This window comes from Chlorocebus sabaeus, chromosome 13, assembly GCF_047675955.1.
Source record: "Chlorocebus sabaeus isolate Y175 chromosome 13, mChlSab1.0.hap1, whole genome shotgun sequence".
Lineage (NCBI taxonomy): Eukaryota > Metazoa > Chordata > Mammalia > Primates > Cercopithecidae > Chlorocebus > Chlorocebus sabaeus.
Window position 1 is genome coordinate 58,434,272 of NC_132916.1, and position 18,309 is coordinate 58,452,580.

General features: G+C 36.6%; 2 protein-coding genes across 3 annotated transcripts in view; one reads left to right on the top strand and one right to left on the bottom strand.

The window, feature by feature from the left end:
- Positions 1–12,269, top strand: part of TBPL1 (TATA-box binding protein like 1) — a 35,445-nt gene extending 23,176 nt beyond the window's left edge. For both annotated transcript variants that reach the window (XM_008006974.3, XM_008006973.3), the window contains exons 2-7: positions 4,799–4,977; positions 7,271–7,353; positions 7,520–7,583; positions 9,092–9,195; positions 9,293–9,387; positions 11,740–12,269. In XM_008006974.3, the coding sequence (XP_008005165.1) occupies positions 4,843–4,977; positions 7,271–7,353; positions 7,520–7,583; positions 9,092–9,195; positions 9,293–9,387; positions 11,740–11,819 (561 nt within the window). In that variant the 5' untranslated portion in view covers positions 4,799–4,842 and the 3' untranslated portion in view covers positions 11,820–12,269. The remainder of the gene's footprint in view (positions 1–4,798; positions 4,978–7,270; positions 7,354–7,519; positions 7,584–9,091; positions 9,196–9,292; positions 9,388–11,739) is intronic.
- A 591-nt stretch (positions 12,270–12,860) lies between these two features.
- SLC2A12 (solute carrier family 2 member 12) overlaps positions 12,861–18,309 on the bottom strand; it is a 65,739-nt gene continuing 60,290 nt past the window's right edge. Inside the window, exon 5 of the mRNA XM_008006976.3 lies at positions 12,861–16,104. Within this exon, the coding sequence (XP_008005167.2) occupies positions 15,951–16,104 (154 nt within the window). The 3' untranslated portion in view covers positions 12,861–15,950. The remainder of the gene's footprint in view (positions 16,105–18,309) is intronic.

An 18,309-nucleotide genomic window follows, 5' to 3' on the forward strand; every position in this document is an offset into this window, starting at 1 on the left:
GTAAATTTTAAAAATATAGAAGAAATGGAAAATTTAATTTAGCAAAATAGACTTGAAGAAAGCAGACATTAATTATTTTAACACTGTTAAAAATTTAAATTCAATCTAATTTAAAAATTAGAAATTGTCTTTAAAAATTTTTCAAACAACAAACAGTTCCAGTTAACTTTCAGGTAACATCTGCTAACCTGTCTTCCAGAGAATTGAAAAAGAAAGAAAAAAGAAACCACCTTAAATTGTGTAATGAGTCTAGTATAGTAACCTTGATGCTCAAACCAGATAAGGACAATACAAGAAAGGAAGAGTATAAGCTAATTCTACCCAATAACTAAAGGAAGTATTAGCAAACCAGATTCATCAATAATCTTTTAAAAACCAAGAATTAGTTGGATTTAGGGATATAACACTGTGTATGTATAATAAGTTTAAGAGAAACATGAGAATGATAAGACTGCAATTGAAAGTAGAGGCTTTCTCTGGAGGGAAAGGTGAGGAGGATGTGATTTGGAAGAACTGCATGGGGAGGCATCAGTTGTATTGTAATGTTTACTTTTTAAGCGGAATGATGGGTACATAGATGTTCATTGTGTTCTTTTTGCCTTTTTGTGTATCTTAAATATATGGTAGTGCCATGGTTATCAGGCTTAATAGCCTTGTGAGTTTAAATGTCGCTTTCAAATGCTGTATTTCTGGTGGAGTTGCTTAAACACATTCCCCTTGGAATCTATACAACCAGTTAAAAAAAATCATTTGTAAACCACCATGAAATATAATGAAGTATACTGTATATGCATTTTCATGAATGTTGTGTCAAAGGGCTTATAGGAAAAAAAAGATCGTTAACTCTTTTGCATTCAGTGAAAATAGGTGGCTTTGGAAATAGTTTCAGCCTTGCTAACAGTTTTTTTTTTTTTCATGCTTAGAATTAAAAGAAATAATTTGGAATTGTAGGTAGATGAGAAATTTAATATAGTTAGGAGTTTGAAATGTTGGATTTCATAGCATTCATATGTCAAATAATTGAACATTTACAATGTGTTAGATACGATGTTGAGCCATGGGAATATATAGACCGATAATCTTTCACCTCAAAAAGCTTAGAATTTAGTAGGGGAAATAGATGATTCTGATGTTTAAGTGTAGGTACCCATCATAGTCATAAACAATTTGGAATATTCCCTTCTGGGAATTAGTTTCCATCTTTCCTTTAGCTGTTTTGTTTTTCTGGTTTTAATTTAAACAAAGTGGTGTGTGTGTTTTCAAGAATAACCTAAGCCTCTGAACTACTAATATTTTAGTCAGATAGATCTGTTTAACTCATCGATAAATTATGTCACTACACTTAAAAAAATACAAGGGACCTATTAGGCAGTCAGATGCTTTGTAGAAATTGAGATTTGTCAGCCTGGTGTGGTGACTCACTCCTGTAATCCCAGCACTTTGGGAGACCGAGGTGGGTAGCTTACGAGGTCAAGAGTTCAAGAGCAACCTGGTCAAGATGGTGAAACCCTGTCTCTACTAAAAGTACAAAAATTAGCTGGGCATGGTGGAGGGCGCCTGAGGCTGAGGCAGAGAATTGCTTGAACCCAGGAGGCGGAGGTTGCAGTGAACCAAAATTGTGTCACAGCACTCCAGCCTGGGCGACAGAGCGAGACTTGGTCTCAAAAAAAAAAAAAAAAAAAGAGAAATTGAGATTTGTCTGTTTCATTGGGCTTCATTCTAATTATCCATTGAAAAGGGATATAATATGTTTAGCTTTAAAAACTAAATCTTTGTTAAAATCCAGTTCTGTTCTCTTGTTCTGCAAGACAGATGAACTGATTGCAAGTGGGCCTTTTTTCATGCTTCGAAAAATGTGGTGTCTCATGTGGGTTGCCTCTTTTAAAAAAGTGTTGACTTTTTATATTGCATCTTTAATTGAAAACTTCTTATTAAAGCAATCTTTTCTGAGCCTGCTTGTCAGGTTACTCATAAAATATGAATACTTAGTAACTTATGATGAACTATTCCCATGACCTTATTTTTAAAATTCAAGTTGCTGAAATGCTGAAAAATTATCAATTTTGAATTAATTTCAAGGCTGCTTTTTTGCATTCACAGATTTGCTTTACCCTTTTTTTCTTGACTTAGTTTTACTTATATCGTCCTTAGTGTTGTCCCCTCAGGTGGAACTCAAAATAGTAAATTCAGAGTAGAGTAGAACTCAAAGTAGTAAATCTCAGTCCATTTGTTTTCTCCCGTTTATATAAAAACAAGTAAAATAGTAAATTTGATAGTTGATTCGCATGAGGTTTCTTCTTAAGTAGTTGCTTTGTGGTAGCTTATCCTTAAGGGATGTGCAACAGTTAGGATTAGGTTTGGCTGTGTATCACAGAAATCCAGCATGAGGGAAACTGATTTTTCTCTCATCCTCATGAGGTCTAGAATTAAGAAGAACAGGGAGAATAAGGAGATTCACAGCGTCAGGGGCCCAGGCTGCTTCTATCTTGTTGTTCTACCATTGTCATCGTCATTGCCTCGTGGTCTAAAATTGGCTACTTGAACTCTAGCTCTCACATCCAACCTCTAGACAGCAAGAATGAAAAAGGGCAGAAAGGCAAAGGAGCCCTTGCTGGCTTAGTTGGTTGCTCTAAGTAGACTTCCCAGAAGGTACATAACAATTTTATTTTATGTCTCATTGACCAGAATATATTCAGGTGGCCAGTTGGCTATACCAGTTGTTGCCAGGGAGCTTGACGTCTATAGTATTTTATTTCTGCCACATTGTACCCAGCTAAACATCTGAGCTGTGGTCATTATGAAGGCAGGGTGGAATGGATGTTGGGCTAAGCAGCCAGGAGCCTAGCAGAAAACCTGCTGCTGTCCAGATGGCTTAGTAACTGGGCTCTAATGTAATCATGGGAAGTAGTGCTAAGAAATCCTCTGATCTGCCCGTTGATTTGAACTTATTTCATCAATACTTACTGTCATTTACTGTTATAATATCCTAGATATATATACTAAGTACTTTTCATACATTACATAATTTTCACAGCACTGCTCTGTGGTAGGCATGCTCTATTCCATGTTACATATGAGAACACTGAGACACAGGTTACGTAACTTGCCCAAGTTCTGATAGCTAGTAAGTGGTGAGTCAGACATTGTGCATGCTTAAGACCAATGGTAATAAACTGGCCCTGTGCCTCTGCTTTTTAATCTGTCTGCCTATATATCTATCCATCAGTTCCTGTTGTCACCCCTGCGTCACTCCTCATACATAAAAATTATTTGAGGTAGCTCAAACATGTACAAAGAACAGAAAAACAAAAAGATACACAGATTGAAGGGAATATGGGAATATAAGAGTGAAAAAATATAATGAAGTTGAGGTACAATTGATACACAGAATTGAATGCCATATGGTCCCATAGAGGTGTCAGAAGTCTTGGTCTGGTTTGCCACTGTGTTCTCTCAGAAACTGAAAGGCAGAGAAACAAGACCTTCTTTATTTAGACTCTTGGCCCCTTCACTGTTTTAGTTATATATTACGAATCCTTATTATAAAGAATACTAGTTTTTTACATTGTGGCTGCAAGGAACTTTAAAGACAACTATAGTATGTTTTTACTATTTTCTGATCTTTTTGTGAGTTAAGCCAAATTGCCATTGTTTATTTTTTGACGTGTGAAAACACAAAAAGAGAATTTTTTTATCTGGGTCGTGGGTCACATACTTAGTAAAAACTGGGGCTTGTTTGTTTGTGTAAATCATAAGAGTCTGGGCAAATATATGTTGGGAGATTCTGATCTTGATAAAAATGGTATTATGCAAATTATTTGATAGAGCTCCTCCTGTAACACCCAAGTTTGCAAACTCCTTGAGGACAAAAGACTTTGCCTTAATCATTTTTTTGCCTCCATTATCTTCAGTCTATAGGTGTTCAGAAAGAAAATAATGAATGAATGGTTAGTAATGAGAAAATTCTGTTAGTAAATGTTATTCATATTTTTGCTGCTTTAAACTTAAGTCAGTTACTCTGCTTGAAATAGAAGTATGCCATATTTTTTTATAGTGCCAGCAAGTTGCATGAGATGGGTTATATGCCACTAAGGGTTAGACATTGGGACCAGAATCCAGCCCTTGAATGTGGTGCGTTTGGGGAGTTGTCATTACTGTGGTCCACCTGGAACGTAGTGTTTGTAGAGGGGAATAGCAGGAGATGAGTCTGGCAAACTCCTGGCAAGTAAAAGTTACTTTTTAATTTAAGGAATGAAAGACCTAGATTTTGAAGTATATTAGATGTCATGTTAGCTTTTTAAAAAATGACATTTTTAGTGGGGAGAAGACAGGACATGATTTGGTTGGTTGGTTGGTTTGTTAATGTTTGTTTGTTTTGACCAAGTCTCATTCTGTCGCCCAGGCCGGAATGCAGTGGTGCGATCTCGGCTCACTGCAACCTCCGCCTCCCGGTTTCAAGTGATTTTCCTGCCTCAGCCTCTCTAGTTGCTGGTATTACAGATATGCACCACCGTGCCCAGCTAATTTTTGTGTTTTTAGTAGAGACCAGGTTTCACTATTTTGGCCAGTCTAGTCTCGAACTCCTGACCTCAGATGATCTAACCACCTTGGCCTCCCAAAGTGCTGGGATCACAGACGGGGGCTACTGTGCCCAGCCAGGGACATGATTTGATTCTAGTAACATTTGAAAAATAAATAATATAGATTCATTTTTTACATTTCAATTTCCAGATTGTTTGTGGAAAGTGAATTAACAGAACATTTAAGCTTAATGACTTTATTTTGTTTTATTTCTCAGGATGTGATCTTCGTGGTGGAAAGCTAAATTTTAAAACCACCCCAATGGATGCAGACAGTGATGTTGCATTGGACATTCTAATTACAAATGTAGTCTGTGTTTTTAGAACAAGATGCCATTTAAACTTAAGGAAGATTGCTTTGGAAGGAGCAAATGTAATTTATAAACGTGATGTTGGAGTAAGTATTTGAGTTTTTGTATTTGTACTACATAGCCTAATTTTATAGTTCTATGAGTCATACTAAAATGTATTCATTCTACAGATAATTTATGAGCACCTTACCATGTGCTGGTTGTCCTGGATATAGAAGTGAGCCCTGTAAAAGCAGTCCCTCCTCTCATGGAGGTGCAAGCTTTTGTACATAGAGTGCCGGTACCTGAATCAGCAAGAACTCATTGGTTACAGAGACATTTTATTGTTCTCTCAATTTATTTTAACTGAAGAAAGGGACCTTTATATTCTCACATGTACCTATTAAAATGTAATTATATTTGAATGATGCCTTTATATATAATTTTTATAGTATTTTAATTATCATATTCTTCTTTAACAAAGGTAGATGGTTTTCTTTCATAACAAACTGCTGAAAATTATATAATTTATATCTTGACGTGGACATCTTGAATTTTAGTTTTTGATAAACCTGTAATATTTTAAAGCCTGAATATTAATAAGTAATAATAAAACCTTAGTGTTTTGAGATTAACATTATAAAAGACATTGGACATCATTATAAACCAAAGATTGATGAGATGGATATGTATTTTACACATTTATTATGAAAATTAAGAATGTATCTCAAGGCTCTGTTTAGCTTTAAAAATTAGGTGCCAGGATACCTATGTAAATTGTCATTAATTCTTTTTTGGGTGTGTGTGAGATGGAGTCTCGCTCTTTCACCAGGCTGGAGTGCAGTGTAGTGGCACGATCATGGCTCACTGCAACTTCTGCCTCCTGGGTTCAAGCAGTTCTCCTGCCTTAGCCTCCCGAGTAGCTGGGACTACAGGTGCACACCACCATGCCCGGCTAATTTTTGTATTTTCAGTAGAGATGGGGTTTCACCATGTTGGCCAGGATGGTCTCAATCTCTTGATCTCGTGATCCACCCACCTCAGCCTCCCAAAGTGCTGGGATTATAGGCGTGAGCCACCATGCCTGGCCGTCATTAATTCTTAGTACTAGAAACTAAGTAAAAATGAATTAAATTCAATTAAAATTTTCAGTGACCCACAAAGATTTTCAAGTTTGTCAGCAATCCCATCTTTCCTTTAGAAAAGTAATCAATATGTCTGCTCAAAAGTTTAGAGAGGAATATGCCTAACACTGCTTTGGTACTTCACCATGACATATGGAAAGGAAATAGTTTTTTTAAGGAAGGTTAATTGAAAAATCTGAGATGATAGACAAGCTGGTGGCGGTGAGAGACAATTAAATGTGGAATAAACTCAGTCAAGTGTTTCTCAGTCACTTGTATATGAAATTTTATGATGTATTTTAGTTCAAATTTTATCTTGATCTGGTAAATTTTAAGTCTGCCCAGATTTAATAGCTTTCTAGTTTGATAATATGGCATATGACAGAGAATGAAGAACACAAAATGTAACAAAAATTTTAAGCAGAAACATCTGATTCATTTATATGTTAGTCAGTGAGCATTTATGTCTTTCTTACGTAGAATGGGCATCTAACAAATATTTCCATTAATGAATAGTTGGAATGAAAATTTAAATTTGCATATTTTCTTGGAGCTTAGTCCTTGACCTATTGATACACACTCTGTAGTTATTTCATTCTAACCCATAGCTTTAAATGCCTTCCAAAGCTAATGAATTTCTAATTACATCTCCAGCTCCAACATTTCTCCTTTATTCAAGATGCCCATGTTGAACTAGAGTATGTAATAAGCATCTCAACTCTAGGATGCAATATAAAGTAGTGATGGGTACCATGAAACAGCAGAAAGCAGAGTTAGGAATTAGAAAGCGATGAAGTGATGGGTGTTTCAGGGAAAATGGTTAAGGAGGGCCTCTCTTCAGGAGGTGACATCTGGTAAGAGACCTGAATGAAGTGAGAATATTGAGGGGATACCATTCCAAATGAAAGCAACAGCTACTGCAAAGCTTCTGAGGCATGAACAGATTTCATGTGTGTGAGGAGCCATGCAAGTTCCAGTTATGTGACTGAAGTGGAATGAGAGTTGAATTGTTTATGTACTTAGAGTACATTGATTTCAAGTATATAGAGTGAGAGATTTCTATACACCTTGTATTTTTAATTAATCAAATGTCTTTTTGGATTAATATGTTCTTTGTGTTCAGTATTGTACTTGATTTCAAAATGGGTGATTTGGAGAGCAGTTATTGCAGTCTTGGATAAGCTTGGAGAGTAGTATTTGGACATTAATATGACTAGAACAGAACCATAAGTGAAAAATAATGCGTATGAGGTAATCAGATTTTTTTTTCCCCCAGAAAGTATTAATGAAGCTTAGAAAACCTAGAATTACAGCTACAATTTGGTCCTCAGGAAAAATTATTTGCACTGGAGCAACAAGGTAAATGCTACTTGGGTTTTCTGTTTTTATTTTTTGCTTCTTCCCTCATGGAACGGACAGTTTCCTAGACTTAACAGCAAAATCATATGTGAAGTTTGTTATGTTCCTCAGTATAAAATTTATTTCCTGTATAACTGATAATCTTTTTCTTTCCTTAAAACCATAGTGAAGAAGAAGCTAAATTTGGTGCCAGACGCTTAGCCCGCAGTCTGCAGAAACTAGGTTTTCAGGTAACATTTTCAAACAGTATCTAAACTATAAATATTTAAGGATTTATTTTTATAGAATTAAAAATTGTAATAGACTCAAGAAATCACTGTACATACTATTCTTATGATTGAACTTTTTCTAGGTTTTTTAATACTGCCCTTCAGTGTGAAAATTTGTAGCAAAATTTGGCCATGTGGGTATTTGTAAAGGATCCTGGCTTTTTCCCTAATTCCTTTCCCATAAAGAGACTTGTTTCCTCACAAGTTAATTTCCTTTTCAACTCTAAGTTTTTTTCACCTCTGATGTACACAAACAAAATCGTTTTTGGTTATCTCAAGAATGCCGGGTCAGAGTGGTGAATAGAGAATGGCAGAGGCCCGTTGACATGGACACACCAGCTGGCAGGCTCTCACACATGTAACGTGACTGTCACCGGCGTGTCAGCCTCATCACTATAACTTGATAGAGGTATACCTTTGAATAAAATGATTACATATTATGGACTTGCTAGGTCACTTGCAAATGATGAATAAATGAAAGATAAAGATGGGAATGGTCCCTGAAGATGAGGGCAAGGCTGTTTGGGATTGAGACAAGTTTGTAGAAGTGGGGACAGGAAGTTACGTTTCCCTCTGATGACTCAGTCTCTCTGAAGTAGAGGGTGATAGGAAGAGACTGAATGGCTGGTGGGGAGTGGGGGTTGGTGCTTGAGGGAGGGTGGCAGTAGAGAGAGAGTCTTGAGTTGTACTGTGATTTGAGAGTGCTGCCACTTTGCAGTTTCCTGGCTTTGCGCAACTGCTGTGTGCAAGGCTGAGTTGAAGGATAGTTAGCTTACCCAAAATTGTGGTTTTAGGAGGAATGTTTGAAAAGATGAGATGAAACGGTTGAAGATGTTGGTAGGAGTGACCAAAGTTATTAAGGTTAAGAGCATTATTTTCGGCCTTGGAACTTCTTTTAGTGTAACATTAGAGGTGTTGAGAGAAATCCCAGTTAGTTAAAAATAATTTTATCACTCTATCCCCAGAAAGAAAATAAGCATCTAACTAATATTATCACAGAAATGTCATTTTGCCTTATTCCATATGAGAAAAACATCTGACTTTTGGAGCCCAGTGTACACTCTGTATTTACTGACTTTCTAAGGTGACATGTTTTCCATTTTTACTCTAGCAGGATGACCTGGACTTAAATTTTTTCCCTCACTATTCTCTGTCCTTTCTCAGTAGTTTTAAATATTTCACTTAAAAGTATTAAGAAATTAAACATGTGATTAGAAAGACCCATACTGTTTTAATCATGCAAATACCTCTGGTTTTATTTTTTTAATGAAGTTTTTGGGCTTTTTAAAAAATTGAATAAGCTTTCAATGCTACATAACTTACAGTACTAAACATACACTTAAAATGTTTTTATTTTATCTTGTTTGCTCTTGGTTTTAAGGATTGATGGTTATTAAGGATTGCCATGATGAGCAGATTTTTTTGTTTGTTTCAAAATAAATTTATTGAGTTTTACTTCTCTCCTAAAGGTAATATTTACAGATTTTAAGGTTGTTAATGTTCTGGCAGTGTGTAACATGCCATTTGAAATCCGTTTGCCAGAATTCACAAAGAACAATAGACCTCATGCCAGGTAAGTCTTTGAAGCAATTTATCTGGATACATTACCAAATTTGAAATTATTAGTCAGGGTGTAAATATTTATATTAATTGTGGCTTCTTTTGTATAGTTATGAACCTGAGCTTCATCCTGCTGTGTGCTATCGGATAAAATCTCTAAGAGCTACGTTACAGATTTTTTCGACAGGAAGTATCACAGTAACAGGTATTCTATGATATTGAAACCAAACTTGTAAATTATGGATTCAATGATACAAGATGCTTATACCAAGATAGAAATAATGTCTGATTTGTTCCTTTCAGTTACTTCTGCCCTTTAAGAGGAACCGGTCTCCTGACTTTTAACACTGTAGATTTATTTTACCTACTTTTGTACTATTTATAAATGTTACACATAGTATTTTGTGTCTTTTTTCACTCAGCATTATCTTAGTGGGTTTCATCTATATTATGTTCTGTGTAGTTGTATATATCATTCATTCTCATTGGGCATTTGAGTAGTTTCCAGTATGGAGCTTTAAAAATATTCTGGTGGGCCGGGTGCATTGGCTCACATCTGTAATCCCAGCACTTTGGGAGGCTGAGGCGGGCTAATCACAAGGTCATGAGATCAAGACCATCCTGGCCAACGTGGTGAAACCCTGTCTCTACTAAAAATACAAAAAATTAGCTGGGCGTGGTAGTGCACACCTGTAGTCCCAGCTACAAGGCAGGAGAATCGTTTGAACCCGGCAGGCAGAGGTTGCAGTGAGCTGAGATCACACCACTGCACTCCAGACTGGCAACAGAGTGAGACTCTGTCTCAAAAAAAAAAAAAAAAAAAAAAAAAAAAAAATTTATATATATATATACACACACACACACACACACACATATATATATGTGTATGTATATATATTCTGGTATATGTATCCATAGTATGATTTTTTTGTAAATTTATGATACCTTATATTTAAAATTCTCATGAGAAACTCATTTTATAAACTTCACAGTTTTACATAAGCAAAATATTAAATATAATTGGTACCTGTTTGTTATGTTTATCTTGCTATATCTTTTGCATCTTTATTTGGAGAAAGGGTGGTTTCAGAAAACTAGGCATTCATGTCAAAGGGTAGCATTAGCATGCTGTGTGACATTTTAATGGTACTATGATTATAAATTGTGCAGAGTCATTGCTTGGGAGTCAGGCCCAACCTTAGGCAAAAAAGAATTAAAGAAAATGTCTTCAATGTCCTTGAGCTTTGTTTTTTCTTTATTCAGTCCATAGAGGAAAATAACAATTTAGTCTCTCAACAAATAAATTTTAGTTTTGACTTATCCCATGGGTTTTCCCATCTTCCTTGGGGACTTTAAAAGCGTATTCCCAGGATCCCACCTGAATCTTAAATATGGGATGGTAGGGGACAGGTCTGTTTGTTCCCTTCTTTCTGTTCTCTGTTTCCACACTTTGGAGGCTGGATGTCTGAGCAGGCCCAAAGCCTATTGATCTATCTCTACTAAGTATATAATAAAACAATGCATATGTAAAACTCTGTATTTACTGAGTTACTAGATATTAAAACAATAATAAACTGAAGACAATTGACGTGGTTAAGTAGTATGTATTGTTTACTTAGATCAGGAATATCCTATGAAAGGTTAGTAACATTGAATTGGTTCCCATGAGCAAAGCATAGCAGGGTGGGGGTAAAGTGAGTCAGGAAGGACCTCACCAAGATAGGATGTGGTTAGGACCATCAGAGTGTTTACAGTGGGTGGATTTGTTAGTTTCCTGGGTCTTTCAAAAGAGGTAAGTGTGTATTAGTGAAGCCATTTTTATTCAAAATAAATTTTATGAAAATAGTTTTCATTGTCTTTTTTTATGTTTCTTTTTAGCAATTTAAATGAAAGATTACATTTTTATAAAGTTGTTCAAGAATTAACATAATGCATGGTCACCTCGTAGCCTTGTGCTTTTTTTGTTTTCTATTGACTTGTATAAGCTCTGAGGGTGAAATGACCAGATTGGTAATAAACATGTGGATACCCAGTGGTGGTAAATCTGTGGGGATTTTTAAACCATATATTTTAAAACAGCATTCTGGTTTCCCAACATTTTGGGGGCAGCTTTGTTTCACTCTGCTGTGTTCCTGCATATTCCTGAGCCTCTGTTGTAGCCTAACCAGAAGCCAGATGATAGTGATCAAAAGGATAGCTGTTATCTAGTCCCATCTGTTACTCCTTACTTTCATGTACATATTATATTACAGTACTTTTTGTATTAGTCCATGATAGTTTGTATGCAGTTTTTTATATACTTTTTTTTTCGGTCTGGTGCCCTAAAACAAAGTGAATAACCTCATTTTGTGTTTCATGTGTCCTTTAATTGCCCAGAACAAAATCTGTATTATTTTTACTTATTATGGCTATGTGTATAATTATATGTGTAGTTTTTTTTAAACAGTTAACGTGATATTCTATAGCACTTGAATATTTTTAATTCTGGAAAATCAGTTTTTCCTAGTGCTCCCTTTTCCAACTCTTCTCACTCATTCCTCCATTGTGTTTATTACAGGGCCCAATGTAAAGGCTGTTGCTACTGCTGTGGAACAGATTTACCCATTTGTGTTTGAAAGCAGGAAAGAAATTTTATAATTCACCACTTAATTGGTTAGAATCTCTAACTGAGCACCTTTTAAACCTGCTGCACATTGGACTCAAAAGGAAAACTGGACCAACAGTAATTGAGGAGATAGACTCTTTTATTCATTCACGGCTACAGTGTAAGCTCCAGTCCCTTTGGATTTTATTCCAAACCTTGCTGTAATATAAAAGGAAGTTTACAAGACATGACATTGCTGCTTTTACAAAAGGACATTCTATTTATTTTCGCAGTAATTCTCATGTCCCCATAAGCAGAGCTGTCACAGTGTGCACTACCTTAGATTGTTTTATTGTTGTCATTGTTATTTTTTTCCATTTTGAGCTAATGTGTTTTATTTGTGAATAGTCTTTTACATTTTTGTATGCTGAATATGGGCACCAAAGAACCTGTAAAAGTTATCTTTTTCAATTGAATGTGCACAAATAAAAGTTTGGAAAAGATCTCTCTTCATATCCATTCTGTAACTTTTATTCCCCATTTTCTATTTTAACAAAAATTGTATTCATACTTTTTTTTAAAATCTATGCAAGCTTAAGATTTTGGCTAAAGTGTGTTGGCTTCTTTTTGAAGTGTATTTTGTGTGTGGGTGTATATATATATACATATATATGCGCCACATGTGTATAGTATCTTTTAATGCTCTGTTACCAAATAACAAATAGGAATTTTTTTTTCTTGCAGATTAGAAATAAAAACGTGTATATAAACTCTAGAGAACCAGACTAGAAGTTTATAGATAAAGGATAATGTTTTATGTTGCTAATTTAATATGACAGAAAATGTTAAATAACTTGTAAAGGTTAAGAAATTGTAGTTTTAAGAAGAGAAACCTCTTACCCACTAGATGGCCATGAGAAAGAAGCTGTGATGAGTGGTGCCTCATTTGGATCTTTGTTTTTCTGGAAAGACTCAACACCTGTAGTTGTAGAGAAGTGATTGAGGTTCTTGACTTTAATCTTGGGTTGGTGCCCAAGCCTATACTAAGAGTCTTGTCAGAAGTTGGTAACATGGAGATGTTTTAACAAGAAGTGCCCACAAGCTGCCTCTGTGCCACAATGTAATTATCAAATAGCCCCACTTGAATTTGAAAGCCATTTTGTGCGATATTGCCCTTCCCCTTGCTGTATCTTATTTAATGGAGTTAAAGAGTGACTATTCAGTATATGAGATTGCTACTCTTAAAGTTATAATAAATACGCATTTATGAAACAGTGTCTCTGGCTCACCCAGGAGCCCTGATGTGGTAATACAGGATCAAGCGTAGTTGTGCCCTATCACTTAGGTGCAGGAGTTTAGTGTAACCAACAGTGATTATACCTAGAAGTAAAGCTGAGTGGAGAGTCCAGTTAGCTTCTCAGGAGAAACTTAATGGAGACAATATTCCAACACAATGTTCCACAAAAACCTGCATTTCCAAAATGTTTTCAAAGCTTTGTGAAAAAGTTGCAACATCCTAACCTCCATATATAGTACATTTTCCTTACCGTATTATAAAATAAATCTTGAAAACCTAGCTTAGGCACTGCACTGAACAACACTTATTATTTTTATTTTTATCTTTTTTCTTCTCAATGCCTTCCCTAACCTGCTTCTTACTCCAAAGTGGAAGGCAAAGGCGAACTTACATTTTTCTTTCTTACGAAAGATTTCATTGGAATTGTTAGACTTTTATTTTTCCTTTTTAAAAAAAAAAAAAAAAAAATGTTTATTTCCTTTGTTTTAAGATTCAGTAGGATAGCCAAACTCATAAATATAGAGAATAAAATTACATGAAAGAGTTACAAGCTCACTGTTTTAAAGATTTGACATTTTCATTTAGTTTTAATTAACTGTAATAAGTCACCTCCTGTTTTGCAATGTTCACCAAAAAAAGAAATGTAGAATAGGGGGAAAACATGCTTATATAGCCAAGGTACAGATCCAGATGATACAACCTTTTCAGTATTCGCATGACTTGAAAACTGGGCAGATCAAGAGCTAATCGAAGTGCTTTATCTGAAGGGAGAGGGTAAAGACAGTGTGACCGGGTCTGTTTTCAGGGCTGCTGAGTGAGCCTCACCTAGCAGTGTCCATGGGTAATTCACTAACATTAACAAAGATGGGAAGAAGTGAGTGCTCTGATGTCTTCTGCTGGCTCTCCATAAGTACTGTACATTTTTTTTATAAATAAAAACTGTGAATATATATGTATAAGTTGTAAGTCTTTCCCCCTTTTTATTTTTGAAAATCAAAAAGCTTGATTTGGTGTGGGGCAATGAACATTGGATACAAATTTAGAGACAAAATTGTTTAGTTACAGACTCGGGATATTCAAATAAAAATGCAAAAGAATACTCAAGATACTGAAGTCGAGGTCACTAGTAATAAACCGGCTAGGTTGATAAACAGTTTCCTGCCCATTTATAATGAATGGCTAAACCAAAAAATAACTAAAGTATATATAGTGTTTGAACTATAAACACGGAAGGAAACGTGGGGCAGAACACACTTCCCTTCTCTTTCCAAAAACAAACAACAATGCATGCTCTGACTTGCATGTGAAACACACTGTGATAGAATTGAGATCTCAAATCTCCTTTCCTTTTAGCTTCGCCTGCAATTTTAATACAGATAATACACTGCAGATCAGGCCTTTTAGTCAGTCTCCTGAGTCTCTGGTCTTATAGTTTTACTACTTACATAAGTTTATAGTCTCTCCACATTGTTATAAAGGAATGTAGTAGATCATGTTGCCTTATATGACATTGCGACAGTTTATTGGGAACCAATGGGAAAATTCCAAGCTAAATAAAAAGGAGCTGGCTCTTAGGATTCTCTTTTCTTTAGGTTAATCATATTTTAAAATTCTTTTTCAAGTTAGGTTGTTCGTGCTTTTACGTTTTTTCTGTGTCTTCCATCACTTACAGTATTAGTAATTTAATATGTTACTTGGTTCAAGATTTGATTATGGATTTTCTATCATCATACCCAAATTTTATTAGTGAGACCTCTTACCAAGTCTTTAAAATCAACTGGAGAAGTAGAGAACAGTTTATCGTTGTGTGGGTGAAACCCACGTTGCTTGTACAGGCCGCCATCATAGAGAAGAACATACAAGGGAATTGTCCTGATGTCTGAATGTCATTTATTGTGTCTTCGGTCACTGAAAGTCATCATCGAGTGTAGCCTGTGTGCCGTAACCTGAGGTATTGATATTCCTGAGGAGTGTGAAGAATTGCAGGACACTGTGGATTACTATACATTGTCATGAAAGCCTTACACGGAGGCAGCTTTTCTAGGCTTGACTTAATAACTTCAACCTAATTGCTTAAGAGATTTGGATAAATAACCTAATGGCCTGACTCCTTTTCTAATGTTTTACTAACAGCTACTTCTAAATAAATACGGTCCCAGGATTTTAAAATTGTCTTTTCTATGCATTTTTTTAAAATGGAAAAAAATGCTCATTTTTCTCAACTATTGCAGAATAATTTTAATATTTCACAATATTAACATGAAATTCATAAAAGGATATTTTGCATTAAATTGTAGTTTATAGTTCATAAAATAAGCTCTATAATCTTTATACTTGTTGAATGTAACTAGGAATTGCCACTAAAATCCTAGCCAGGACCCTCTCCTAATCTAGATGGAATACATGGGCGGTTGTCCACACTGTGTGTTCTGGTTCTTTTTTGCGTAAGACCCACTGCAAGCAGTGTCTTGGTAGGTAAAACCTGTACCCTTATGTCCAGACCACTTGTGTGTCTGAATAATAAAGCTGTGACTGGCCTCCGTACATACATAGCTTAAGGCAGAGGTTGATGTCTTCACTAGGACATAGTCTATTCAAAGGCTGCTCTGTGAAGGCAGAAAGTATGAAACCAGCCAGTAACTTTCTTTTTAACCTGATATCCTGCTCAGAATAAGAAAGAGATCACTTAGGACCTTGTACCTCGTCTACCTTTTGAGGTTCCTTTTGGGGAAGAGGGGATTAAAGGCTGTCTTTACCATTTCAGTGTCTCTTCAAAACCGGTTCCATGACACTGAAAAGAAAGCACAGGAGTCGCAACTATGCACTGGTCCAAAGACACCCTCCTAAGCGTTCTGGCACTATCCACGTTCAGAAGGTGTTGAGACCATTAGTTCTCTGGAGAAAGCTGCCTGGATTGGCCCCTACCACACAGCTTGTTACACTCCAAGAGCTGCTCCTGGGGTTTTCTTTTTTGAGGCTGTCTTGGCACTAATTCTTCTTGGTGATGACTCATAAAACAAATGTTGTTTTTCACATAGTTCCTGAAAGAAAAAGAGGCACTAATGAAAATGTCATTCTTGGTTTACAGTACATAAAAAAAAAAAAAAAAAAAAAGTGTAGGCTATTATTTTTTAAACCACCCTGGGGCTTTAATGTTTTAGCTATGCAAAATAAATACATATTTTTATTAGGAAGCCTGCTGCATCATGAAATTCAGTATGCCGCAGACTTTGGTCAGTCTCATGCAAGGGGTAACGGTGTCTTCTCAGAACACAATCCCAGCAGTCAGCTCTGTGGGGAAGGATTCCAAGGATAGTATTACATACAGAGAACCAGTGGAGGTTTCATCCCAGACCTTATTTTTTTCCATTTCTCAAACTCCAGCAATGTGCCTGTATTTATATCTCTTCTGTCTTCTATGTCATCCCTCACTCCTACATTAACAAATTTTTCTACAGGATTCTTTCCATCAACACAAAAAGATGCTATTGTATTTTACCTTTATTAAAAATGAAGAGCTGCCTTTGAACCTCCCTTTTCAAATACCTTTTTCTGTAATTTAACCAGTGATTTGAGTGGCCACAGTATGTAGGTGGTATGGGTTGAGTAGATAAAGACTCCTGTTTTCAAGGAGCTTACTTAGATTTTAGAGGGGAGACAAGCATATAATTTGAAGTAGTAAAAGTGCTAATGAGAAATAAACGGAGAAGGAGAAAAAAGGATTTCGTTAGGTGGGAGAGGACAGACTGTTACACAGGTGGCATCTCTCTAAAGCAGTGACGATCAGAAAATGGAATGAAGTTAGGGAGGGAACCCTGCAAAGAATCCCAGAGACCTGAGAAGTGGGGGCAGGGAAACGAGTTGGTATCTGGAGGGAGTCTGAGGAAGGTGTTTTTTCAGGATGGGAAATACTGCAGCTTTGTGAGTGTGTGCATGATCATAATCCCATAGGAGGGGGAAATTGATGCAGTCAGTGTACAAATGGAAGCATTGACCTTTGCAGCAAGGCAGAATGTGTGGGCATAGATGTAGGCAGGTTAGATCTTGTGGCAGGAGGACGAGATGGTCTCAATTTACTTTCTCAGTGAACTAAAAAGCAAAATAATTAGAGTGAGGAAGTGGGAGGGGGTGCTGGAGGCTTGGGAAAAGTATTGGTGTGAAGTAATCGTCTTTGAAAGTAGGAATGTCAACTCACCAGGGAAATGTGGTATATTGCACGATATTCCTCAAGAGCTACTTGAGATTGATGTTCGTAAGTTTAAAACAAGGCTGATCCGCATGGTTGTGTGTTTGATTCAGCCAGGTTTAGCTCCTTGAATGCAGGGATAAAATGAACTAAGAGTTGACTTGGTCAGAGTTAAGGTTTGCCTGAGTGATGGAAGGAGAGAGAAGAGGGGAAAGGGAGAAGGTGAAATGCAAAGAAGTGGCCTGGGTGGTGGGCCATGGAAAGTAGGAAGCAGGGTAAGGAAGGAAGGGAGAGCATGAGCCTCCAGGTTGTGGTGGGGCTGAAGACTTGTTAAAGTGCCAGTACTTGAGGAAGTGGGCTGGAGAGATGAGTGGTTAGAGGGTGAGTGGAATGCTTGTGAATGAAGCAGTGATTGGAAATGAGTCTAGGGCATGACCATTCTGCTTTTCTGCTCCCTTTCACAGCAAAACTGATGCAAGGAGTGGACTGTAGCTTCTTCACTTTACTTCCATTTTGTCCTCCAACCATATCAGTCGGCGTCTGTCCTCTCATTCCACTGAGCCTGAGTCTGTCAAGCCTATGATTACCTCTGTCTTTGTGGCTGGTCTCTCCAGTCCCACCTTCCTACAACACATCTGGCTTTCCTCCAGCCTCACTGCTGGCTTTTCAGTCTCTTTTAACACTCTCTTCTTTGCTTGGTCTCTAAGGTTGGCACAAAACTGGGCCTAGTCCCTTCTCTCTCTGTTCTCTGACCAGATAAGCTTATCTGGCTTCATGACTTAAATATCACTTAGCTGATGGCCACTCACATTTGACTCTAAACCCTAGAGTCTCCAAATTTCAGACTTATATATCCAAGTGCCTACTACTAATGTTTCTATTTGATGTCTAATGGACATCTCACAATTAATATCTCCAAATCCGAACTCTATGCTCTCCCAAGCCCTGAAACCTAGTCGTCTTTCGGGCTTCCCCATCTCACCACCTGTCCAGTTTCTCAAGTTAAAACTTGCAGTGTCATCTTGACTGCTTCATTGCCTTACTCCTATATCCATTTCGT